This window comes from Centroberyx affinis, unplaced genomic scaffold (assembly GCF_046629955.1).
Source record: "Centroberyx affinis isolate AG114_WGS23_722 - 3 ecotype Tasmania unplaced genomic scaffold, CSIRO-AGI_Caff_v1 ptg002853l_1, whole genome shotgun sequence".
NCBI lineage: Eukaryota > Metazoa > Chordata > Actinopteri > Beryciformes > Berycidae > Centroberyx > Centroberyx affinis.
In genome coordinates, this window is record NW_027280989.1 from 553,158 (window position 1) to 579,931 (window position 26,774).

The window sequence follows — 26,774 nt, forward strand, 5'->3', positions numbered from 1 at the left end:
AAACTGGTCTGACATGAGTCTTCATCATGGAATTCTGATACTTGTTTCAGTTATATAAATCCGCAATTCAAAGAAATGTCTGACACGCCTAAAAACGAAGATACGCTGGGAACAGTATTAGTTCAGGTAATGTTTGGATAATTAGGAACGGATGAGACACCGTTCCTGGATCGAAGTTATATTAGCGCCAAGCTCATTTTCGACAGATAACCTAACGTTAGCTTTAGAAGTTAGATTAACGTTAGCTAAATTGGCTAAACTATGACAGTATAACCATAACACAGTCTAGCTAAGTTAATTAATTAATGAGTTAATTAAGGCAACTAAATCTAAGACAAATTGTCATAACTTTAGCCTACGTTTAAACTCCAGACATAAATTTAAAATAACGTTACGTATAACTAACCTATGTAAGAACTAGCAGTAAGTAGCTAGTAAGAACTAGCTAAGGTAAAAGTTAGATAAATTGTGTTGATTGGTGCTTGTCTGTTGTTGAAGGCCAGCAAGCTAGAGACCATTTCATAATGTAAATTACAGGTTCAAGATGATTTGAGACAACTGAAACACAGTCTGGGGAAAATCACTATCAGTGAGAAGGGAGAAACATTGGACATTCAAGCCTTGGACACTGCTATTCGCAGGACAGAAAGAGGCATTAGGGTGAGGATGCTTTCCACAATTGAGAATAAGCACTGATAACAATGTCGTTACAATATCATAAGACAAATGTAACTGACTGCTGAGGAGAAAGTGAGAATTACTATGTTCTCTTGGTTGTAAATAGAAGCGTGCAGAGGAGTATCTGAAAACAGTGAATAAGCAGTTGCTGATTCTTCCCAGCATTGAAGACTTACAAAAAAAGACAATTCAGCTTCCCAAATGGTAAGTAAGAAGAAGCCTAATTTTGTTGGTACTGAATTATAGCATGCAGTGAAGAGACTTGCCTACAGTAGAGAGACTTCACCATCTCACTGTTATACATTATCAATGCTGTGATTAGAATTGTAATTAATTGTGGTGGTGGGTATTGTGAGCCTGAAAAGGATATTTTACACAGGAACCCTACTCTGGAGAGTTTTACAGACACATGTCCACAAAGGGGAGAACTTCCAGGACCTTCACCTGGGGAAAAGGTAAACAACTACTCATGTTCAGAAATGTATACTTCTCCACTTGGCAGTAATATACTACATCATTTTGATATTTTGATATTGCTGTCTCTACATGTTACCATATATAACTACAGTTTTGAATCTTTTTCTTTTCTTTGTCTCATTCAGCACAAGTCAGCGTTAACAATGCGCTTACTGTGTAATCCTGCTCACCCAAAGAACAGAGCCATTATGCACCAGAAATTTGGAATTCCTCTTCCTGATTTGCACAAGAAGAGCGCAAATTCAGTGAGTAATCTGTGTATGAATGTGAATTAGTTTATCTTTAATTGTAGTTTGGGAATACCAGTAGTTTTTACACCATGCATGTATGCTTCCAGTAGAAATTACACTTTGCAGAGACCTTTGATGACCTCATTCTTGTTTTAAATTCTTGTTTTTTGCGCCATCAGAATCATTTTAATTGTTATCGTCAAAGCATAGCAATGAATCTCTGTCTGTGTGTGTGTCCTTCGCATATCTCGAGATCCGTTCGTCCGATCTACTTCACACTTGGCGGGTGCATTGCTGGGGACCCAAGGACGTGCAGTGTCGGATTGGACACGCGACACGTTCAATAGTCTATTAATAAACTTTGAATAAACAAGCGAACAGCGCTCTTTGCAGCAGCGGGGCTCAGAGCAAGCGACTGATAGCCTACGCCTATTTTGAACGGCACTAGTATTTATTGATGCTAGAAATTTGCTGTGGTGAGTTGGTGCACATAACATTAATACAGCAAAATACACAGACATTAAATCAAGTTCATCTTTGTTATCCATTAGAGGGAAATTCTGTTAATAAGCTTACAATACCATACAAAAAGATTTCTCAAAAAAAGTGTTGACAGTGCAAGTGCAAGGAGGGCTACTTCAGGTTGTTATTATGTCGTTTCATAGTTGCTGGAATATAAGAACTACCGAAACGTTTAATGCAGATTATCCCATAGCAAATGTCTGCTCCCTCTCCTACGATACATGCGAAGACAGCCATTCTAGAGTCTGCTGTTTTTCTTTTTGTTTGATTTTTGTGCTCATTTGCTGATATTAAACGACAGCAGACAATGTACAGACTAGTCTCCGCTATATTTTTAGTATACCAAGACAGCTAAGTGTAGGCACACTTAATATGCAAAAGTGATTGATGGGTGAAATGATGGGTAGTCTTTAATGTGTCTCTATACGTTTAGTGGGGTGACAGGCTGCTGTCCTTTGAGTAATGGATGCATGGGGAAGAAGAAACTTTTCTGGTAGTGTGTTGATTTAGTCATGATTGAGTCATACTGTTTGCACATCCTACATTTATGAAACAAGTGGTGGCCAGGATCAGTGTTGATCTTTTCTGTGCACTATGTCATCCTTGAGCAGAACTGGCTGAAATAATATTTGCAAATACTATTTAGCCTTTGTTTTAACCTGTTTGGAGTAACAGATGTGTGTTGGTTTTTTCCCCGCATCATTTACCACAGCAGTTTTGATTGTGTCAGGTAAATTGTCAATTACAGAAAAGTAAATACTTTTTGACGTTCACATGCTTACCTGTGATTTTCCTAACTTTGTGGTATTCACTGTAATGTCCTATGTACTCCAAGCAGGTTCAAGAAAACACTAAAAACTTGCAAATGCTATTTAACCCAGGTCTGCCCTGGAGCCAGACAGGCTCTTTATGGAGGGGAGGTGACAATCGATTCTGCTTCCCAGATGATGTACTGCAGTTTGTTGTTAGATCAGGCAGATGGAGCAGTCTACAAGACAATAATGTAGGAGGTGACGGTTAATTAGACTGGGGCTATGTAAAACTGAACCAATACTACCCAGGAGAAGTTGAACTTCTTTAGTTGCTGGAGAAAGTAGGCTACTGTTCGGCCTTGTTAGTAATGGAGGTGATGTTCTCATCCCACTTCAGTCTCATTACTGGAGATGATATCTATGAGTGCATCAGGTCTTAAACTATAATCAGAATGATCTTATGGCTTCTCATTTTTTTCTCTGTACAGTGAGAAATCAATTGCTTGTGTCCTGAGCCTTTATTGATATCAATTGTAGCATACAGCACAAGCCTCAGGGAAGATTTGATTAGGAAATATTGCAAGAATTTCTGCAACAACTAAGACGAATTGGGCATCATTGTTCCTGTCCCTGATATTCCCTTAATCCTAAGAATAGACAGTTTATGCTGGAGTGAAGAGTGATGGGACAGGTCTGTATTAATAGATGATTCAAGTCTCCATGCTCAGAGAGAGACAGTGACATAAAGGTCACTTGGCTTAGTGATGACAGCCTGCACCTATCACAGCAAACAAATTAATCTTTGCAAAGGTCGGCATTAGTTTTAGATATATTTTACACACTTTTCTCTCCAACATTTTTTGGCCATCTATACTTGACATGAGAAATAGAGGCCAAGACTGTCACTCTGATACAGGAGAGGATAGAAGTACTGGCTGCAAAAAGCGGAAAGCAGCAGATTGCAGCACATCAGCATTCTTCTAAAGAAACTGGCGCCTGATTGCTGTGCTATGGGCTACTGGTTTACAGCTGTCTCAGGACAGAAGTGGGTACCTGCTCCAGCATGCCAATAAGACAGCCGTAGCTTACCCAACTGCTAACCACTGGCTCTCTGCCTGCTGCCTCCTCCTGCAGCTCAGGCCAGCTCTTCTCCACTCTACTCATGCCAGGGAAACAGCTTTTGCATTTTAGCAATTTTACAAAGGTGCCACCTTTTCCCAACCCCATCTGAAACAGATGTGTGCCTTTGAGGGGAGGTTCTCTCAGCACCTGGCTGCTACCTGTGGTCTGTCAGAGAGCTCAGTGGTCTGAGGAGAAATAAGGAGGAGGACATCAGGTGACAGGTCTGGAGGATCAGCAGCACAAACTTTATACGTGTTTTCTGACCAATGAGACATGTGAATCTGTCCCTGAATAAGGAAATTGAGGCTACTCCATATAAGCATTGTCTTGTGTATCTTAAATCAAGCCATGAAATCTAATTTTAGTTTCAGTATGATATGTAGTTTGGTCTGTTCTTTTTTCAGAATGTGTTTTAAATATGAGCAGAAGAGAGGAATGAATAATTCTAAGTTGTAGTGTTTTTTTACATTAACCTGTAATCTTTGCCAATTTTTGATTAATTGCTGCAGGAAGTGGGTTATTGGCCAGTTTACAACTTTGTCAATGTCTGTGTGATGGCTCTCCCACTTCTTAATGAATGCAGAAAATCTATTGTTTGTAATCATGTACACTACCCCCCCCCCCCCCCTCCTTCACACCTATTCTGCCAGATAGTCATATTTTCTGACATCAACAAGCTGGCACGGGTCTGATTAATGGTTGGTCGCTTCCTAGTCTTTTACAAAGTTCCCTCTTGAAGAAAGTCTAGCTACTGACCCAAAAAATAACATTCAAATTTAACAAGCTCTAGCTACTAAACTTGTAGTTTTTGTGTTTTCTTTGGTGAAGCTGGGGCCAGGCTTTTGCTTAAATGTTGGCAATGACTTTTCAGGACTGGTTCAAGAGCTACTTGATCCCTATAGAGAGCATATCCTCACAGTCAAATGTCATGCCTCTGTCACAGATCTGTCACACATCTACCAGTTTAGATCTTATGACTGTGTTCTATTTAGGAAACACATCACAGAGTAATCACAGGTCCCACAATGTCCATTGTGCCAGGGGGACATCGCAACCTGGCAAGGCCTGAGGAAGACATGAGAGCAGGTAAACAGACATTTCTCCACCTCTCTGTTATGCTCCACATCCTCATTGCTTTGGCCTGGCTGTTTGATATCACTCAAACCATTATATTGCCAGGCTACTGAGTTGTGATTTGCATTAGTCTTTATTTTGATCTTATTTTCAATTTGACTTTAATTTCTATTTAATTGTGGTTTTGAGATGTGTTTGGTAGTCATAATTGGGCTTCTATTTAAAGGTTTGATGATCACAGAAAAGAATAATGTGTTGAAAGTTGCTATTGTATTTGTAAAATAATAGAAAAAAGAAATGCACAAATCCACCTTGATGGAGAAAGCACCATTGGATGTACGTAGTGTGTATTAATGTACTGATACTAGTTACTGGCCTTATTCTGGAACAAATAACAAGCTTATCTTATAATAACTTCTTCTTCTTCTTCTTCTTACATTAATATGCATTTTTTTTTATATTTAAGGGATTTCAAGTCTTTTGGAGAAGAGGCTTCCCTCATCAGTGCCAGATGCACATATGCTTCATTCTTTGATCCAGCACAAGGCCGCTTCTCTTCACCGCAGAGAGGATTCCTGTTCCTCCAAGATGGGTCAGTGCTTCTCCTGGGATTCCACAGCAGATAATACATTTTACCTGATTCTATTCCCGCAACTTTTGTTTTATAAATTCAAGATAATTATTTTCAATATGTTAGACATGAACACGTTCCTATGAGTAGGTTGAACTGGCCCACGAGTGATTTTCATTTGCCTGGTCATGAAGAATATTGCTTGGATATTGCTTGAATATGCTTGGATAGGTAAGAGTGATGTGAGTAATGTGCTTGGAAATTATCCTGAATTTAGGAAGCTTGTCATGGGAACCTGACAACAAAAGCCCTGCCTCTGTGGCAATCCAGCATTTTGTGAGAGCTTATTGGTAAACCACTGGCTATTATTCATCCTCTCCTCTGCTCTGCTCTCTTCTGCTATTTCTCTCGTTTTCTGGAACAGTTTTAGTGCAAATCCCTCACTGAGTCATCTGTAGTTAAAAATATAGGGACAGCTGCCAGTCAGATTTGACAGTGATGGCTGGTTGCACCTGATTAACCACAGGCATTGATAGAGTACAGTTGAGCCTGTCTGTTTGTGACTTCAGGCCTGACAGACTGGAAGTCCAGGTGTCATAAGCAGCTGACATGGGGAAAGGAACCTGGACCCACCCATGAAAGAACTGGCAGAGAATGCACGCCCACCTGGACCACCAAAGCACCTGCACCTCCTCCCTCCGCAACATCCAAGAGCACAGGCTACAGGAGTATGATGCAAGGCTCCAACTGTCTTACCCCTGAAAGCCATCAGGTATACACAATGAACTAGTGGCAAGTAGATGTTAAATTAAATCAAGAAAGAGGTGATCAAAGACAGGATTTAATTCTTTGTAACTGATTTCTGATTTCCCACAGTTATCATTGTTTTATCAAACTCTAGGGTGGTTGCTTCTCACCTAGTTCCCTGTGTTCTGCAGAATGTCCCTGTGCTAGTTCCTATAGCCATCAGCAAATTCCCCTTCACCATCACAGAGGGACGGACTGACCCAATGGCTGCAGATTTCTGTCGCTTCAAGCAGCACTATTGCTTGTGCTGGGGTAACCTGGTAGATGCTCTGGAGGCCCTGGAAAAGCTGCTCAGGGAGTTTGCTGTGCCTCTGGCCAAGGTGTGCGGGGAGCGACTGGCAGACTTTGGCCTGGGTTGGGATATTGGCTGGAGGAGGGCTCCTCCATTGATGGGCCTTCTCTCAGTGCTTGAAAACAGGGAGCAGGTGTTGGACCTGGTGTTACGCCCAGGTCAGCGCTACACGGGAGAGGGAGGCATCGAGGCGGCTGCCATCCGGATCCAGTCCTGCTGGAGGCGCTACTTAGCCCGGACAACCTACCTGCGCCATTGCCGGCGCAAGTGGGCGGCAGGGACCATCGCCATCTCATGGTTGATGCACGCTCAGATGCGTCGTGTCAGGAAGGCCCTGCAGGCCAGGCGTTTCAGACAGCTGGAGAATTACCGCAACAGAGCCCAGGTGAGGCTGCTTATATCCAACTCTCTGCCTGCCTTTGTTTCTCTTTCTCTCTCTTTCTCACACTTTGACTCCATGGAAATCCAACAATGCAGCCTTGCACTACACATGTAGACATACCTTGATTTAAAACTTCTAAATCAATTTAAATTAGACAAATTGTGAGCTGGAATTATATGGTTCTATCTGAAATCTTTATTTATCCACATTTTCAGATATTCATGATCTTTGAAAGTTACTTTATGTTTGTGTAGTGTTATTTTTTTTGTGTTTAAATATTTTAAAAGATCTATCTCAGAAAGTACATCAGATTGGTACTATAAGGTTATAGTTCCCATCCAATCTACGGTGACCAGACGTCCCGGTTTGTCCGGGATTGTCCCGGTTTCAAGATGGGTGTCCAGAGTCCCGACAAATATCTGTAAAACACTAAAATGTCCCAGTTTTCAACATTCACTACCAAATTGTCCCGGTTTTCACCACAATAGTATTATACTGGTTTTCAGTGCTTACATAGACGTTTATCATGTTCTGTCCCGCTCATTATTACCTAACCCAATCAAAAAATATAAACAGTTTTCAAATGAACTATGTTTTGGTGGATTTTTGGAGACAAAACATCTTTTTCTGTTTGCTGAGGCGCTGTCCATGGTGTTGAAAGGTGCAGTCACTAGGTGTGCTAAGCGCTGAAATAATTGTCCCCCTTCCTGATGAAAATGCCTCTGGTGCGTGCATAAGTGCATACATGTGCGCGTGCATGAACGTGCGGTACACTTAAGGGTTCCGGTTTGGGGGTTTGAAAATGTGGTCACCCTAATCCAATCCCAAACTTCAGTGTTTCAGTGAGGACCAATCAAAAGATAACTTTCAGCCACGTCCTGTCAGAGGCTTGCTAGTGTAGCCTGAAAGGGTAGTAATAATGGCAAGCAAGCCAGAAAACAGTAATGTTTTTAAAATTAATAACAATTTGACCTCACTTTTTCATAATAATACTGAAGGGTAGCCTAAGTGGGGCTTTTAGGCTTAATAGAGGCTAATTGCTGGTTTACCAACTAAATTCTTAGCTTTCTGATGTAATGACTAGCTTTAGCTAGCTAAGTCTAGCTACATAGTCTTAACATCAGATGGCCTAGAATGGCCATTGTTTTTTACTAACAGGTTTTTTGTCTTTATCATCTGATGAATCTACAGTATGTGGATATAGGCCTAACATCAACTCCTGTCCTGTGGAAAACATCCTATTTTATGTACCTCCAAAGATGGTTACAATCCACGATTTGTGCTTGAATGCACCCTCTCACATCTGTGCAGGGAATTACAACAATATATATACAACCAGAATGTAATTTTTTTCTGCAGTCCAGTATTTCATTCATTTCATTTCATCATCATTTCAGCTTGAGAATTTGGAAAAAAACATTCTCTGAATAAGTACTGTATGTTATAGTATTTTCTTTGGTCTCAGCTGTACTGGAGGCATGGCTGTTTGTTTTAGTTAGCTCCACCACTCTCTCCAACACAGTCTTTTCAAAACAAGCACAGAAGTGGGCCGATGCAATGTGATTGTTGCTTTAACCAAAATGTGTAGCTTAATTGATTTAGTATTTTTTTTATCGCATGTTGAGAGCAGCAGAAACACAGAACAGCAGAGAGAAGCAGATAGACAGATAAAGAGACGAGAATAGCAGCAACATCAGTAAAAAAGGAAGACAAAGGGAGAATTAGGGTTGGGGATTCAGGGTAAAAACAGGCCAGGAAGAGGGTGTCCAATCCATCCTCGTGGAATACTAGAAGAGGGGTGTCATGGGAAATTTTTTAAATCAACATGAAAAAGCATTATAGCTTGTTGTGATATCACATGAAATTTTGTTTACAAAAGACCTGAAAAAATATGAATAGAGAGTAAATGCAATTTTACACAATGGTGTCTTGCTGGGCTCTATAGAAAATACAATACCAAATTGTATTTAATTTGATTCCATCTAATCTTAATATGCTTCAAAACTGATAATTACATTTTACCATTAAATCATATTCATTCCCATTAATTCCCATTGATTGTCTCATAAACCTTATATAGAACCTTATAGAGCCAAACCCAGATTGACCTTACAGAATTTTAAAGCTCTATCTCTGTTGGGGCCCTCTTAAAAATCCAATTGTCTAACAATTGTCCCAACTGTCTCTAATTGTCCTATGATTTTGATATTTTGCATTTTAAGTACCACAGGGGTGCAGGTCTTGTTGAGCTATAAAGACAGATTTGATTACATAACTGCTTTGCCAGCTAGGACATCAAAACCTTTATGCTCAATATCTCAGAACTGAAATTTTAAGATCACAAAATTAAATGTTTATTTCTGATTAGCTCTTCAAAAGAGCAGTATGACAGCACAATCTTCCTAGATGTATAATGCTAAGTAATTTTTTTTTTCCATTCAGTGCAGATGTCATGTCTGCGCTGTCATCTTGGCTGAACATCTTTGAGAACACTGACAGTATATTAATTAGTACCTACAAGTTCATTTAGTTTTACCATCACTGTGTGTGTATACATGCACTAAATGTATGTTCTCATCCTTTAAACATTCATACCCTGTTAATTAAGCCTGCTAATCTTCCCCTGGCAGTAGCATCATGTACCTTGCTGATTGAATTAATTGGGAGAAGATGTTTCTAAGTAAGCGCTTAATTTAATTAAGGTGGTATTTTATGCTTGGTTTGCTTCTGTTAGGCCCAGAGAGAGACTGGCTTGATGTGTTTTAGCTATGCAGTGATGTGATGATTTGTGTGTGTGTGTGTGTGTGTGTGGGTGGGTGTGCACTCAGGCAGTCCCCTCTCTGATCACTCCTTTTCCTCCATCCCCAGCATCTGGCAACCAACTGGAAACACATCCAGTCCTCCAAGAGGACCATTATCCACATCCCGTCATTAGGTAGCTCTCTCTGCCTGCTGCCCACACACACATCTGATCTAGCAGCAGTCATCCCATACCCCGACACTCTGCTGCCCCAGTCTGTGGCACTGGTGGAGCCGCCCTGTCTCATTCAAATGGCTCTCTGCAGGAAAGCACTCAGAGGATGATGACAGTCCCCATGCCAGGGAACTGAACAATTTAGCCTCAATCGCCATTTAATTTGCAGATTAAGCAAATGAAAAGCCATTATGCTGAATATTTTCAAAGAGGCACAAAGGTCTTGCTCTACTGCTGAGCGAAAATAAAAAAACAAAAACAAAAAAAAAAATCAAATAGCAAAAAGATTAAAAAGCTACTCTGTTTTTGCGCTAAACATAGAGTGCAAGCTACAGTATGATCGTTTCTTGTCCTAATTTCACTGTGGCGCTCACATTTAGACTGTAATCAGGCATGTGCGTTGTAAATCATTGAGCGATTGTCTAAAATTATTAAGCCTAATTACTAGCAGATGGAATGCTTTATTTGCACTTGGGGTGGCTACGGAGAGTGCTGTGTGAGCAAGGATAATTAGAAAGTTGAACCCCATTGTTGTTAATTAGCATGAATCCAATCATTTAATTACCTTGATTCATTTGAGGATTCTCTCTCAGGCAGAAATCCAGACACACATAGAGTGAATTCCTGGAAGTATCACTGGATGTAACTCGGTGGTGGCTGGACATGGCACAACAGGGCTCCTAGAACACCACAGACACTGTACCTGCTAGTTATTAAGTTAAATTAATCATCTGATTGCAGTACTGCATGACTAGACTTAACCGCCCCACCCCCAAGCCTACCTGCTTTCCTAGTAGCTTACAGAATTGAGGATAGTTTTACAAAGCTCCAGATTTTGACTAAAGCCAGTTAGAGAAGATATGAATCTTTCTGAATGTATCATGTTGTGTTGTAGGTGTAAGTTTGTGACCCTGTTCTTTGTGGCAGGCTACTCCCAGAGCCAGCGCTTAAGCTTGAAGGGGTTTGACGTCCTACAGAACATCCAAATAAGCAGACTGTGTGATGTTAGAGGTAGGAGCTTTGCATTGCCTCAGCACCATACACACACATCAACTCTCCACACACACTTTACCATAACCTTTCAATAAGTTGAACCCATAATATCATAATATTTGATGTAGTCCATGTCTGTGTGTTTAGATGAAAATGTGGAGGTGATCTATGTCTCTCCCCGGCATCTGGGGGACGACATCCTGCACTATTACAGCAGCCTGCTGAAGCTTCATGGAGCCTCGGAGGTGGGAGACGCAGAACTCACTCAGTCCTCTTCCTGCATCAAACGCTTTACCATCCTCACACCTGATGCTGTAGAGTATTTCCCGGTAAGGACAATCACACACATTCTTTTTGTGAAATGTGAAACTTTTGTTGTATAAATGTGAATGTACATATTTCCAACAATATCTTAGAATCTGCTGTTGCTTAGAAATCAACTGTTTGGCATGAGCATCTGTAGTTTGTGTACTGTCCTGTAGAGGGTACCAGAGGAGATTGTTACTAAAGAGTTGTGCTGTGACAGTTACACTGTGTTTGTCTGTTTTAATATTTTTCATTTCCTTTTAGTAGTTTTTAAATGGAACATCTACATTAGGTCAAGGTAAACATACTCAACTTATATTAAGTTAAACTTAATTAAAATATATTTCATGGTTTCTAGCTGGTGTTCAATGAATAATTAAAATGCATTTTAATTAACCCAATATTTATTCTATTGAAATGCTGTGTTCTTTCGCAATTCTGCATTGTTTTGATTATTTCAATATAATAAAATTAGGGGTCTTACTATGTTGTGTTTTTACATCCTACGCTTTCGTGCTAGATTAAATGTACAACATGGCATGGTCTTCTTCATTTCTCCCTATTGATTTTCCTGCTGTTTTGTTGTTAAACTGTGCCAGACGTGTTGCTGAGATGAATCACTGCTACCCATGGCTGGCAGCGCATTCTGCCAGTGACAGAAGGGATAATTCCATGTGGATCAAATAAATACAGATGTGAAGTAATTAGTTGTATTCCCAAGGAGCTCATTGCTAGCACACATTAAAGATGTGAAGGATAGGGGAGGCCTCCCACCGGCAGCTTTTATCAATTCAACCTGCTGGAATACAGGAGAGGTCAAAACCCTGCTGGCTATTACAATAATAGATCTGTTGTGTGTACACAGTGATAAATCAGGTCAAGGAACAACCCTTGGAAGAGACACAGAGAACTCCTAGCTCTTGCAGTAATCTTTCTCCCCTTCTCTTTCACAGACCCATAACATGTGCCTGTCCACGCTACTAAAGTACAGCCCACGCACCCTGCAGCGTATCAGGAACCTGATCCAGGGCAAGGAGGCCTATATCGTGGGCGGAGTGGCCCATGTGGATGACCTGGCAGTGGCTGATGAGCTGGGAGTGCCAATCCTGGGCCCAGAGCCGGTCGTAGCGCAGCTCTACGGCACCAAGTCTGGAGGGAGGAGGATCTTCGCGGGGGCAGAGGTTGATGTAACCCCTGGGCAGGGAGACATCTACTCCCTTAACCAGGTCAGAGACCAAAAACACACATGCACAAATGCACACACAGACTCCGCCACAGCATGGGGTCCCTCAGCAGTGCCAGATAACATGGAAGATTTACATAACTTTTCAGTTGTAATTATATTTGTCATTTAGTTTGTAATTCGCGTCTGTTCTTTTGGTTTAGCTTCATGAAACACTGGCCAGGCTGATGACTCAGAACATGGATGTGCAGCGCTGGCTTTTCAAGGTGGACTCTGAGCAGGGCGGCCGCGGCACAGCATACTGTGATGTGTGCCATCTAAGCTGCTATAACTGGGCCCTGCAGGAGTACCGTCGTCATGGTCCTGATCTGTGGAACACAGAATGGGTTCAGGTATAGATATGCCCGAAAGGATTACATCATTCCATCACTATCACAAACTGTGGGATCACTTCTTAAAGCACATTTTTATAGACATGCTTTTATGTCATATTTTATTGAATTTACTTGCCTTTGATTCTTGTCTTTTTTTTATTTTCCTTCTCTTTTATTTATTTCCCTTATTTCTTCTACTTAAAGTTATGTTTTTACTATTATGCCTTGTTTTTATGGCTGCCTACAAAGCACTTTGTAGACTCTGGTTTTAGAGAAGTGCTACACACATAGTTTATTGCTATTATTATTACATCCATACCAATGAGGAATCAGCCATTTAAATTTAAGCTCTTATAATAACATGTAGATATTCAAATGGAGTTTGTGCTCCTGGTTGAGACTAGACTAAGACTAGACAGGTCACAAATGGGTTAGATTCATGCCTCTCAATGAATGAATCAAAGCATAGGTCACAGTGGGGTCAGAGAGACACCATCATTCAGCTCGGAGTAGGTACCTTAACATAACACACAGCGCTGGTCCCTGTGGTACAGTACTTTCAGCATCATCCCTAAAGCCACAGAGCATTAAATCAATACCTAAAATATCTGAGTATACACACAGCCATTATCTATCCTCTGAGGCACACCCATTAGTTAGTGTTGGTGTGTTAGAGAGGACCGTAAACTGCCCAGCGGTATTAATCCCCTCACTCACCTGGCAGTGACAATTAAAACACAGTACAATAATTCTGGTCGCAGATTACTCCTTTCATTACTCTGTACATTGGTGTATATGCTAATGAACTCATGGCTTAGATCAATGAGACATAATTTCACATGTATTACGTGTCTTCAGAGTAGACTGAAGTGCCAGGGGGACTAAAAACTTTAATCCTTAATTGCAGCTGATAGTATTTCTAGCATTATTGCATTGCGTTTTTTAATTCTGTGTCCATCCATAGCACTCATTCAATGCTAGGGATGTGCAAAAGTCAATTTTTTCAAGCTTGACTAGTTGGGGGGTTGGCAGAACGATTAGTTGACTAGTTAGTGTCAAGAAAGGCCAATATTTAAATGAGGCTGTACTGTGGGTAGGCCTAAGAACAAGTTTCTTGGCTATCTTAATAATAAAAAGCATGAACTGTGCATTTTTTGAGGTAGAATGCTTAACAATTTCTTCTTAATTTAATTAAGAAAAAGGTCTATTTCCTCTTTTGTACTCGTGTTGAACACGGACCTGCAGCCTCGGTCTAGTTTAGAATTTCTATGTGATGACATATTCTAGAGGAATCATGAGACTTTAGTAGGGCATATTTTTAAGACAGTTTTCCACAACTTTTATAAAATTGGTGGGATTAGGAACTTTGGCGTCATATAACAAAAGATCAAAATATAGATCTAGGCCTTATTGGCTTATATAAAATTAGTAGACATGAAAACACTAGTAACATAGTGCACAGTGTACAACAATAGAGTTGACTGTCTTAGCCCATCCCTATTTGATGGATTATAAATCTTATTATTATGATTATTCCATAAAAAAAATCAACATTCACTTTCTTCTCCAAAGAATATATTCAGATTTTATCTGAAACTTATTCAAAACAAATAATATGTACTTAATCATTAGTAAAGTATTCAGTTAGTATGGTTGAAATCTGTACACAGCTTCTGAGCCTCTGGCGCTTATTTCTCATATGCTTACAAAGTAGCCTTTGATTTTCTGTCATGTGTTAATTACCGTATTTTGCCATTTAACAGGGAGCTTTGTGTAAACTAATTACAGGCTAATCATTGTGGGCTTTGAGCACAATGATTTTACTTTTTATTCTATTCCAAAGAGCAGCAGCCATCTCAAGCTTCTTATGCCTCGCTCTGTTTTGCTCCTATTAGCTCCTTCTTTGATTCATAGTGTATGTGTGGTGCAGGGCTGTAATTGTTGTGGCATTGGTGCTGTTAATTATGGTAGAGAGCGGCTGAGCCACAGCCAAGGTCCATAATGGTGGCTGAGGCAGCGCAGGAAAGTAAATGGGGTTTGTTTCACCAGCTGGGGTCCCATGGAGAGGGAAGAGTGCCGAGGCCCCCAGTGTAGGCCGACAGCCTCAGGGCTTCTGGGCCATATGGACACAACACTTTAACTGGCCTTTATTCTACACCTTGCTCTTTTAATCAAAGGCAAGCCCACATCCTGTGCTCCTCATAGGATGAGGTTTTTTTTGTTATGACATTGTTTTCCCTCAAAATGTATTAGCCCCCTAATGTTATTATACCGTCATTCTCCTGTTATGCTTATGCTTATGTATATTAAAGTTGGCAATTTAAACTTTATGAGTTCTATAGAGTGCTGAAAGCCTATAGAACTATGTTGTTGCATAGACTCAAACATATGAATATTTTATATCAATGTATCTCCTTGCTATCCTCTCCTCACAGCAGAAACTGTAGATAGATGCTCAAGCATGGCAGCATATTTTGAGATATAGCACTCATTACTGTAGCACTTGGCTGAAAGGAAATAGACCTAATTGCAATAGCAATGACACCTAGTGAATAGGATAGATACTCGCAATTCTGAATATTTGCAAACATTTAAGCATAAGGTTTATAGATGTGTAAAGCCATGTTCATTAAAATAGTAGCAATTTAATTAATTATTAATGAAACACAAATGATTAAACAAAGCATTTCAAATATCAATTCATAATTTAACACCAAGATCATTGTTTACCAAAAAATAAGCAAATAAGTGCTGATTAAACTACAGTATATATTATAAAAATATTTTCTGTACTTCAGTGTGGTGTCCTGTACCATTGATGATCACTGTAAAAAGACTGAGGGCATAAGAGAGTGGACTTGGCCTTACTTTAAACAGACTGTGTGCATATTTTTTAATTATTGCTTGTTCTGGGGGGCTCAGCATGAAGAATAGCGGACTGACACACAGAGAAGAATACAAGAATGCCATGTGGTCTTTAGAATAATACCAACCCTCCGATCCCTTTTGGCCATGGCAACGGAAGGCTGGAGGGTTAGAAAGAGGAGGAGGAAAGGGCCATTCTACACTATAGGAGCTTCACAGAGGTCTAGAGGATAGTGTGCTCCTCTAAATGTTGTGAGGCCCATGGCCTCCAGCACAATGTTTCAGCCTGCAGAAAGCCCCCAGGCCTCTTTCAGCATTTACACAGAGAGAGGTTAAAGATGTGTAGATCTGCACCCATGCAATGCCTGAAGGGGGCCATACAGACACTTAAGCACTCAAACACACAGCTTGCGTATGGATCATTAGGCACAAGAGGGTAAAAATTACACCTAATAGCGTCAACAGATGGAGTATTTCTTTTTGTCATGCTGTGTACAAACAGATCTTGAGCAACACCTTATTTAGGTTAAGTTTGTCAACGAAATGGGTCATTTGATAATCACCACCACTAAAGAGTTAGAGGGACTTTTATACAGATGTTTTCTGTCTAAATATTGTGCAGCCTCTCTGTTTGCACAGACGACTTCCAATATCTACTGTTCTGCCTGAACATAATTAATCCCTAAGAATTTTAACCATTTTCTTGTGGTCCATTTTTGATAAGTGTTTGTTTTTCTTTTGCTTTCACTTAAGGTCACAACTCGATGCAACTGCAATGTTTTTGCAGAGGGCATTTTGTTACCCTGCTACTAAGATGTTAAATTCAACCAAGGATGCAAAATTATGGAAGTGAAATATGTTATATTATATGTTGTATTTAATATTAGTATATTAGTAACCCATATGTTTTATTTATTATTACATGTGAAATTAATCATGAACTGTAGGTGGTTGAGGTTGAAGCTCTGTCCCTCTGGTAGCGGTGGGACAGTGTTATAGTAAATGAATGTGCATACAAAGTGTATGGCAAGTCAGATTTTGCCCCGTCTCTTCTCAATACATAGTGTCTCAGTTGTTTCATTGTGTAATGGAGAGATTAAATGGCAATCAAAGAGGCAGGGCTACATCTATTTTATTTATGACCAGATTGCTTGGCTTTATGTGGACACCAAGCAAAGCTTGAATCCTATCACAGGGTACTGCTCGCAGTTTAAGTCCAAATAATTTATTGCAAAATACCTCTCTTTCTTTTCTTCCTGTCCTGCTGTTTCTCTGAACTGCATAGGCAAAGTCCCGGGGTGAGCTTGCTCTTCCGTTGAAAATGGCAACCGTTCCCTTACACTTTTTGCCGCACCATTGTGTGCTTTATGGTTTGTGTAGGGAGAATCACTGTGTAGCATTTGACCTCGCATCTTACAGTACTTGAATATGATGATGGCTGTTACATGACTGGAATATCAACAGCATAATCTCCAGTTCCATCTCCAATGAAGCCAGACAGAATATACTCAAAACAAAGTAACGCTCTAGATAGAATGATAAAAGAACACAGACATTATTTCCATTCAGAATTTAGTCATTTTTTGACAGGTAAGAAGGTGGTTCAGTTTCACAGATTTTATTGTGTGTGACCAAAATAATTCCCCTTCTATGCAATTAAAAGAATATTCAGGAATCAACTCATCCATTTCATTTGGGCAATTTATGCAGTCAACATAAGGATTTAATTGCAATTTTATAGTATATAGCAAAATGACAGATTAACATTTAGTTGAGCCATTGTTGTTACTTGAATCATTACATTACAGCATGGTCAGATGAGAGAATGTACTTAAGTTGCCAAACTGTTTACGGGACACCTAAAGCGAAAGTTGGCAATTAACAGCATAATTAAGTGGTGAAACCATTATGGCGTTTCCTAGTTACAGAAACAAGAGTGATATCGATCCCAGTCAAGCCCTGATTGATCCCCAGATAGATGGGGTTAGCTTAGGTATTCATCAGCCGCCCAGTGGAGGGAGTTGTTATTGAGGGCAGGTGCTGTCTCCATGGCTGTGAGTTAAAGCCATTAGACTCCTGAGGCCTTCTGATAATAGGCTGTCACTCACAGATAGACCCTCTCGCAGTATCCATCAGACACTCACAGAGAAATTGAAGCAGCCACCAAAGGTCTCAAGGATAACAGCTAGTCACTGGAGTCATCCGGATAATACAAGGGCATTTCCAGCAATGTGGTGGACACCTGGAATGCTATGATAATGGGACAAAATAAAGTAACCAAGATTTGCTCTCATGTGATTGAATGAACAAACGTACATAATGCCCTCAGATCTGCCTCCAACTCGGATCCAGTAGATCCCTGATGTATACACTTTAACTTTACTTTTCGCAGGAGCCTGTTCTGCTCAGATATCTAGATGAGGTCCCAGAGTGGCTGGCCCATCACGCCCAGCCTGCTAAAACCTCCTGCTATCCCAACTGGGCCTGCTTCCTGAAGACCTTCCTCAGGCAAGGTCAGACGCCTATTGTCAAGCACTGAATGCTATTCACCAGGAAATACTCCCATTTAGAATATGCCAACTCGAATTTCCTATGTCCCTTTTTAGTGCCCAAATGTTGCCTATGTGAACTGACAAATGAATTCATTCTCCTATTACTCTTGTTGGTTATTAAACAGCTGCTACTGCCACGTTTTAAACGTTTCAATGAAAAAAAGTGCTAACATCAAAAGAGAGCTCAGGTGCTGTTTTATGGGTAACCTTTGCTCTCTGACTCAATCAACCTTGTTTGTATTGTAGCCATCTCTCTCTCCTCACCGTGCGTCTGTGTGTCCAGGTGGGGTGGTGGAGGCCTACCCCCCGTCAGACAGCGTGACCTGTCTGACAGTAGATCTGCTGCTGGAGCCTGGGGGTGTGGTGACCATGCTGTCCTGTGGAGACCAGCTCCATGGCTCCTGTCAGCTGGAGACTGTGGGCTCCTCTGTCCCTCAGACCTCTGTCTGCCCAGACACGCTGCACTCCATCTGCATGCGTGTGGGCCGGGCCTGTCTGCAGCGTCTCATCATAGGTTATGTCTCCCTGGACCTGGCCACCTTCCTGAACCACAGCACCTTGGAACAGAAGGTAAGACACAGCCAGAGCAAATGGAAGCCTTAGCTTATGCTACCCGGATAAATATGTCAGGCTGTTGCAACACACGGTGTCAAAGCTCTCCATTTCACCATACTGGTCACAGAGATCAATTTTTAGGCAGGATCAGGGATCTATATGAGCAGATAGATGCTGCCCCTACTGCTCCCCTGGGAGCTGCGAAACAGGCAAGGCAAACAGTGGGCACAGGGACCAAATGTTTCACAAGGCCATCTAATAAACTGTCAGGTCTTATTGTGTCAATACACTGATTCCACCATTTAAGGTTTGCCCTTTAACCTTACAACATCGAGAAAGTCAGAGGCACCTATCTTTCAGACAATAGGTCATTCTAAAGTGATTTGACTGCTTCATGGGGATGTCCTGTCAGTGTTTAACCCCTGACTGGTAACTTGCAGCGCTCTCTGAAATTTGTCTACTTATTAAAACAAGACATCTTGGAAATCTGATCTCATTTGTCAGGATTTAGTTTAGCTGAAACCTGCTTGATTTATGATATTGGAAATGGACTGGTTTATGATGGTTTAACCTCTGCTCCTAACATGTGGCTACATTGACTGTCTATTGATCCAGAGCTGTAAAATGAAATACTTTGTTTATAATATGGCCTATAAAATACTGAACATGCAATACAGTGGAGGAAGTACTGGACCTACTTCACAGTTTTACAAAGGGGTATGAATAACACTGAAAATGTTATGGGGTTTTGTTTTTGTTTTTTTCCTGAAACAATCCATCACAAAGCAATACACCTGCTATCTTCCTCCATGTAGTGGATTTTATTCAGGACATTTCAACATTTTAGTAAATCTCTCCCTATGTATTTTTTTTTCTTTTCCTTGCCGATGCTGTATTTATTTTAGCATTCATAAGTGATTCCCAATTAGAAATGGATTTAGAGTAGATGCAGCTGAGGACATTTTTGCCACTAGAGGGTAGTATCTTATGAATTGGACACTAGCAGGGTTACACAATGCACAATTTGTGTCTTGAAACTTCAAATATTTGCGATTGAGTTTTCATAGTAGTGCAGCGCTATTTCTGATTCTTTTGATATATAAAATCCTGCTAAAAACATTTTTGTCAGACAAACTATGCTATAACTGTGGACTTTCACTTCATTACACCTAATAGTAATTGTTACATTTCAAGATTTCATATAGACAAACTAAGGTGTCTTTGCAGTGATAAAGCATTGTAATACTATCTCATATCACAAAATATGCTATTTCTCAAATTTATCATAGTAACCGAAGCTGCTCTTTCTTTAAGAATGATAGAATGACAGCCCAAAAATGAATCTCAGCTGTGATGTTACCAGAAATTGAATGGGTTTCACTGACAGCGTAATTAAGAATAGATCATAAACAGTATGTGCTTCAATAGAAGCAGGAACATTGAAGACAGATTCTTACTCGTCTCGCCACATACAGAGCCCAGACAGAGGAGAGCCACATGGGCAAACCTGTCTGGATTTAAACATCAATTTAGATTCAAACCTGTTGCTAAAAGCCGCCTACTTTATTTGATGGGAAGAAGTGGGTCACATATGTTTGCCCTTGCAGTCTTTCCCCACATTGTGGAATGGTGGAGCCCCAGCTGCAGCATCAGGGTTTTTAATGAAAATGCAAGGCTATAGAAAACAGGTACAATCCAGGCTTACATTTCCCACGGCTCTGTTAAGAGCGACAATGGGACATCGGGGTATGATTTTTAGTGAGTCGAGTGAATGGTTCTGTGGAGTGTGCCCATCACCCAGTCCCAGGTATCAACCTGATGCATACAGACTCGCATCTATCCACTGGTAGCTACCTCCTGCAGTACAGGATGCTGAGTGCAATACATACTGCTGAACTGTTGTTAGACATGTATGCACACAGTCTGCAATTTCGTTTGATGCTTTGCCGAGGTCTACTTACAATACTGAATGTGTATATATTCTCTTTATGTTCACCTGATTTAACGTGTATGTGTTTTAAAGATTAGGGCTACGCTGTTAGTAAACAAAAATCAGATTGCAAAATTTACTTATGCAATTTGCAAAAAAGCTCTTCTAGATCACCACCTACAACAAACATTCTAGTGCTATGCACAACCCCCGGCCTACAAATAAGATTATTGCTGAAAATTATATTTACACAGAGAAAATCCTAAGCATTAACACCCATTTTTAATCACCAAAAATATTTTGGAGTATTTCTTGAAGTGCTGAAAAATACATTTTTTTGCCACAGCCTTTTTAAAGATGCAAATGTCAATTTTTCTTTTAACTACAATGTACAATATTGATAATTTATGATCTTAACTATGCCATGCTACTATTGAAACTCACTTTGAAAGGAATTGTTAGCCTTATCTTGGATTATAGCAGACACTTTTGTTTCTGAATCAGTATTGCAAGCATATGTAGCCTCTAGCTAAGTCACTCCTTATCTGAATCACAATATTTTAGAATTGAATAAAAAAAATATGTGAGAGAATTACTGTGTAGTATGGTCAGATGTCCGTGTACTGGTGGAGATGAAGCGCTCAGGTTGCAGACAGTGTGGGGTTCACAAGGCAGGCAGCTATTTGCATTCAGTGGCAGGAGCGTTTACTTTGACAAATAGGAACAGCAAAGGGAGGCAGCCGACTGCCACTTAGTTATTAACAACTCCTTCACTGGTGATTTATTTGCCACTTTTGAAGAGAGGGCATAGCTATTAGGTTATTATCGGGAAAATTAGCCCTGTTTAAGCGGAAGGCTATGACCATACCTGACCCCTTAATATACTTATAATGATGCCATTTACCATACATATCTGAAGTTAGCTCCTCATCGGACATAAGCCAAACAAACTAGCCCAGGGCAGAATGGACCCAAATACTCAAGAAAGGATCTACTTTGTGCATGTGTCATTCCACAGCTGAAATACCTAGCACATAAACCATTAACAGTGTTTTCCTTTCTCCTGCCTCTCAACATGGATAATATTTTAAGGACTAAAAGGTATTGGCCCTGTTTTATCTATCTGTTTATAATGCTGCGTGGGTGAAATGCCTTGATGTTCCATTTTTTCCATTCAAATTAGAATAATCAAATGATCTATATGTTTTATATTCATTTTGCATCACATATGCTTTGACATAGGTTTCATGATGTGCTGTCTGCAGGTGTGGGCTATTGATGTGGACCTGAGATACAGTAACCAGCTGGCCATGACCCAGATGCTTCTGATCTTGACTGGTGGAACGCTGGATTGCCGCACATGCCGTTTAGAAGTGCCAGTACCAATCAAAGAGAAATCCTCTGCACGGCAGATAGCAGCCAAAGTACCATTTTATGTCTGCTTATAGTGGCAGTATTGATTATTTTACATTTATGTGAAATGTGAAAAGCATTATTTAACAATTTAACCTAATGTATTTTGATGTTATATACTTTTACAGCTGTTTTTGCTAATTATATAGTTAATTTTTCACCTCAACAAGACTGAAACTAGCTGGTCTAAAACAAGCAGAGCTTCAAAACTAATTATTTTACCACCACAGTAATCACTAAGATAGATCAGTGTTTTGCTCTTCATTTTTGTTAAATACAACTAAATACTGTAATTACGCACTGAGCTCTATTGGTGTTTAGGTGCTGAATTCATTATCATTTTGATAGATGAGCCTAAATAATCAACACATTAATAATTCATACCGTATTCATTATGCATGTGTATGCATGCTTGAACACCTCATCAACCTGGTGCCAGGCCTTAAACAATAGAGTTCTTTTATTAGCAGCATGCCTGAGTTTACGCTTGTTAATCCGCGACTTGTATTATTTTATCAAACATTCATTTAGTTGGTGGCCTGGTGCTTCAGTGCAGCATTTGAGCCACTGCAATGGTTAATGGCTTTAGCAGTGGCCATCATTAGGGGCCTGCATATTACAAACACAATTAAATCCCTGCTGGACACTTTTATTGTTGTGTGAGGGTCCAGTGTTTGACAACTGCAAACACACGGCCATCGCAGCGAGTTATGGTAGTTATGTTATCTCCTGTGCTCACAGGGGCTTAATCCTACTGTTTTTGTCTCCCAAAGGTGCCTGTGAACCAGGCACATTTTTATCTTCTTGAGCCCTGACACTTTTAAGTAATCAACCCCTCTAGTGTTGCTTATATTCTCAGAATCAATTGTATTTTTTCTTTTATTTTTATGGTGATATGTATCATATTATTGTGCATTCAGTAGTGCTTTTGTCTTATGATGAATGCAAAAATTTATAGTCCCAAAACTGTAGTTCCTTTGATTGGCATCATACAATTAAGTTCATCGTGTATTTGGCATGTCTTCCAAACATTAATTGTTCCTCCCCGCAGTTAATTAAGAAAGGCCCAACAGTTTACCACATGTGCCCCACACTCATCATGTTCACTAATCACACTTACTCCCTAAACTCAACACTGACCCTAAGGACATGTGTACAGGGTTCAGCCATCTCTACTGTAGCCGTGTCACTGCTTCATGCACCATGGCACCACCGCTTATGCTTTAACCCCGAATATAATTCAACATAAAAATGATTTTGCCACAGTGAGGATTGATAAAAAGGACAAATGCCAGCAATCACACACCCCATTACATTTTTTTCCATGTCTCTGTTTCTCTTTCTTGCTTTTTGTTTTTTTTCACAGCCTCCTGCAGCTAATCGCTATGCGGTTATTGGGAGCCGCTTGTTTCACACAAACCTTTCCATGGTGTACCCCACTGTGTTCTTTAAGATGTGCAAGGCTCAAGGCATAGGATTTGACATGAAGGTAAAACACTGTCATGATGAACCTATTGGCCTTTTCATCAACATTACATCTTGTTCATTTTTGACACACATCATATAATTGATTTAATCTACACTATATGACGATAGAGCTCCTCTTTTATCAGTGTTCTTGTGACTGTTTAATTCCAGAGGAAGGAAGGCACTGTTTTTGCTCTCCATGACAGCAGTGAGAGAGGCAGTCTTGGAATGGTGTAAGTATTTCTTTACATATCACATTACACTCATATACACACAGTTATATTTCCTTATCAAATTAGAAAAGTAAACTGCTTCCTTTCAGTTTATTCTGACATGTAATAGCTTTAGGGTTAACTCTCAGAAAACCCCCCCAGCAAAATGGCCTAAAAAAAGGTACAAACTGTTGACACTGAAGCACACCCTATAGTTATTTCCATCATGCCCTCACTGTGGGTCATAAGCATACAGTATCTGTTCATTTACTGATAAAAAGGTAAATATCACCTATTATACACAAGGTCGTACTGTACAGCAAAAATTATATTCTCACAGAGGGAGGTAAAGCAAACATACTCAGAAAAGAGGATGCATGCACATAAAATGACAATAGAGTATTAAGTGGATGAAAGAGTTCTAGAGACACTTCCTTCAGAGGATTAAGATGTCAGACCTCTGGCTTTGTAAATCCCTAGCAGCTGTTAAGAGGAAGGTTATTTAACATATTTATCACCCAAATCCTTTATCTTACACAGCACTGTAACGGTTAAATCAAGCTCTGCTCACATCTCCCCCTGAAGACTGAGGATGTTGTCAGCTGAAAGTTTTCATTTAACCAACACCACCAGATAAACAAGGTGATTGTTGCTTAGCTGGCAACATGGGGATCATTAGTAAACTTGTTTGTTTGGGGTGTCGTTAATAGAACCGTCTCAGAGGATCTCCAGGGAGCCCTAGTGACCTTTGCTCGGAATCTGTCAGTCATTCAACAGGAAATATCATCCCCGAAAATGCAAGGAGAGACTAATTTCAAGGTACCATGTCAATGGCCTAACGATCTTCCTCATCATCTACATCATGAGACTATACTGTATATTCAATCAAGCTGTAGTAAGCTGGAATGTTATTTTCAATGAAGAAAGGTGTGACCAGTTCATGAAAAAAAAAAAGTAGTGACATCAGAGCAAATGCTAGAAAGATCCTGCTCACGTGGAATGGGTAGTTAAATGTATTTAAATTTACTTTTCTTTTTGTGTTTATTTGAGGATCTGATCAAGGACATAGAAGATGTACTGCAGATGACTGTTCAGAACAATGCCCAAGCAGTGGAGGATAACAAAGCTGCTACCTAAACAGATGGGTCACTGATACAACTAACTGCTGTTAGCTGGGCTGAGGATCAAAGTTGATTTAACGCAGCAAACCAAATAAATACCTGAAATACTCTGTCAGTATCCATGATGGATATAACAGTAAATGGTCTGGTGGTCTCTTTGAGCAGGCTGAATAGACCTTAATGTTGGCAAAAGAAAATAAACATTATTGAACACCTACACTGTTTCATTATTCTAAACACTAGGTAAATTCCACTTGAAGGTGTCATTTAGGGAGCCATTAAATATTCATTCATTCAAATAATTTAAAGCAGACTCACCCTGTGTTCGAAGCCGCCTGCTACCCATACTGAAAAATAAGTGTGACGTAAAATATCTAGTGTATTTCCACTGCACAAAAAAATGCCCGGATATATACTACAATTGGCAAGAATTTCTGAGTATGCTGCCCAGTATTACTAGACATACTGAGATGCCCCATAATGCATCGCTGCTGGTGGCCGTGCGTCACTTTTAGCAGCTGACAAGAAAATGATTCTAAAGGACTACAAATGTAAGTAGACAATATTTATTTCACTAACATGGTTCATGTGCCATCAAATATTATTATATTATAGTGTTTTTATAAGTATTTTGTATTTCATTAGTATCGTTCATAAGTATTTTGTTGTTGAAAATACACTTATTGCTGCACAGGCTTGCTAGCTTTTTAGTCTGCTTGTGGTTTATCAAGAGATTAGCAATTAGTTTGCCTCCCTTTTCTTATAGTATCTCATTTTAGCTGCTAATGTTGAAGTTGCAAACAAGTATTTCGGAATAAATATAGATGTATGGTTAGCTGTATAACCTTATTACTTTACCACTATGGTGTATATGTTTGTTTCTTTCATGCAGGGACAGATGACCTTGTGTGCCTCTCCAGTCTGCCTAGAAGGCCCCTGCACCTCTCCTCATGCAGAGGAAAGGACATCACTTAATTTTTCATTTTACTAATTGTTTATAATATGCTTTTGTTCAAATCTATCTATCTGTATATTTGTTTTCTGGATTCAAGTTGTGGATTTTAATCCGATCATGCAATGAGGTCTTCACAAAAGACCTGTGTTGAGAGACATGGAACAGAGAGTTTAGAACATTTAAAGCTGTAGGCTACATAAGGGAAGTTTGTTTGGTTTAGACTTGAGGCTGTGGTGGTTGGAGGTCTGCTGTCCATGGTGCTGACCACTGGTTACCGTTTGGGATGTGAGAGGTGGTGCAGTGGACCTTTTGGTAGTGACAGTTTTGCAGTTGTCTGCTCTGTGATAAATATGCCTGCTAATATGTATGCTATAGAGAGGGTTGTAGTGTGCGTGTGTGCATGTGGGGAAGGGCCAAACAAGAACATTTGCACTGGGGCTATCACTATCGCCACTGGTAAGCGATAAGCTGTACAGTTAAAAAATAAGAGGAAATTTATCTGTAGCGGTGGTGAGTCAGTAGCTGATAAATGGGTTAACCATATTTGTTTTGATGGCAAATAAAGGAGGGGGAAATTTGTAACAGCATCATGCAAAAGAGGAACAATTATTTAATCAGGAATTGACATGTCAAATGTATTAAGTATTGAAAAACTAAACTGAGATTTAAATGAAGGTTTAAATTTAACCCTGCTTTTAAACTAGTTTTACAGTTTGGTACATAATTAACTGCTAAACTGTGATTTAATCCAGTTTAAATTTTAACCCCTGTTGATGCAATTCACCCATAATATAGGCTAACAGCCAAAATAACTAAGGCTTCTAGAATTGTGAATAATTTATACAATTCTAAATGATATATCTTATTACTGTATAAAAATATGCTGTTGTTTTATAACTTGGCCTGGTTAAGTGATATTCTATTGTTTGAGTATAGCTAGGCTACTGCAGTCTGAATGGTCCGCTGG

General features: G+C 39.9%; 1 protein-coding gene across 1 annotated transcript; it reads left to right on the forward strand.

Moving 5' to 3' along the window:
- The first annotated feature begins 75 nt into the window (after positions 1-75).
- Positions 76-24,868, forward strand: iqch (IQ motif containing H). Its single transcript, XM_071536307.1, has 20 exons — positions 76-126; positions 538-660; positions 785-882; positions 1,058-1,133; positions 1,281-1,400; positions 4,774-4,867; positions 5,996-6,198; positions 6,365-6,910; positions 9,776-9,842; positions 10,809-10,892; positions 11,022-11,203; positions 12,134-12,406; positions 12,567-12,755; positions 17,995-18,115; positions 18,438-18,724; positions 21,905-22,063; positions 23,419-23,541; positions 23,691-23,752; positions 24,442-24,550; positions 24,782-24,868. The coding sequence occupies exons 1-20, from the start codon at positions 76-78 to the stop codon at positions 24,866-24,868; spliced, it is 3,054 nt and encodes a 1,017-aa protein (XP_071392408.1).
- Positions 24,869-26,774: the final 1,906 nt, after the last annotated feature.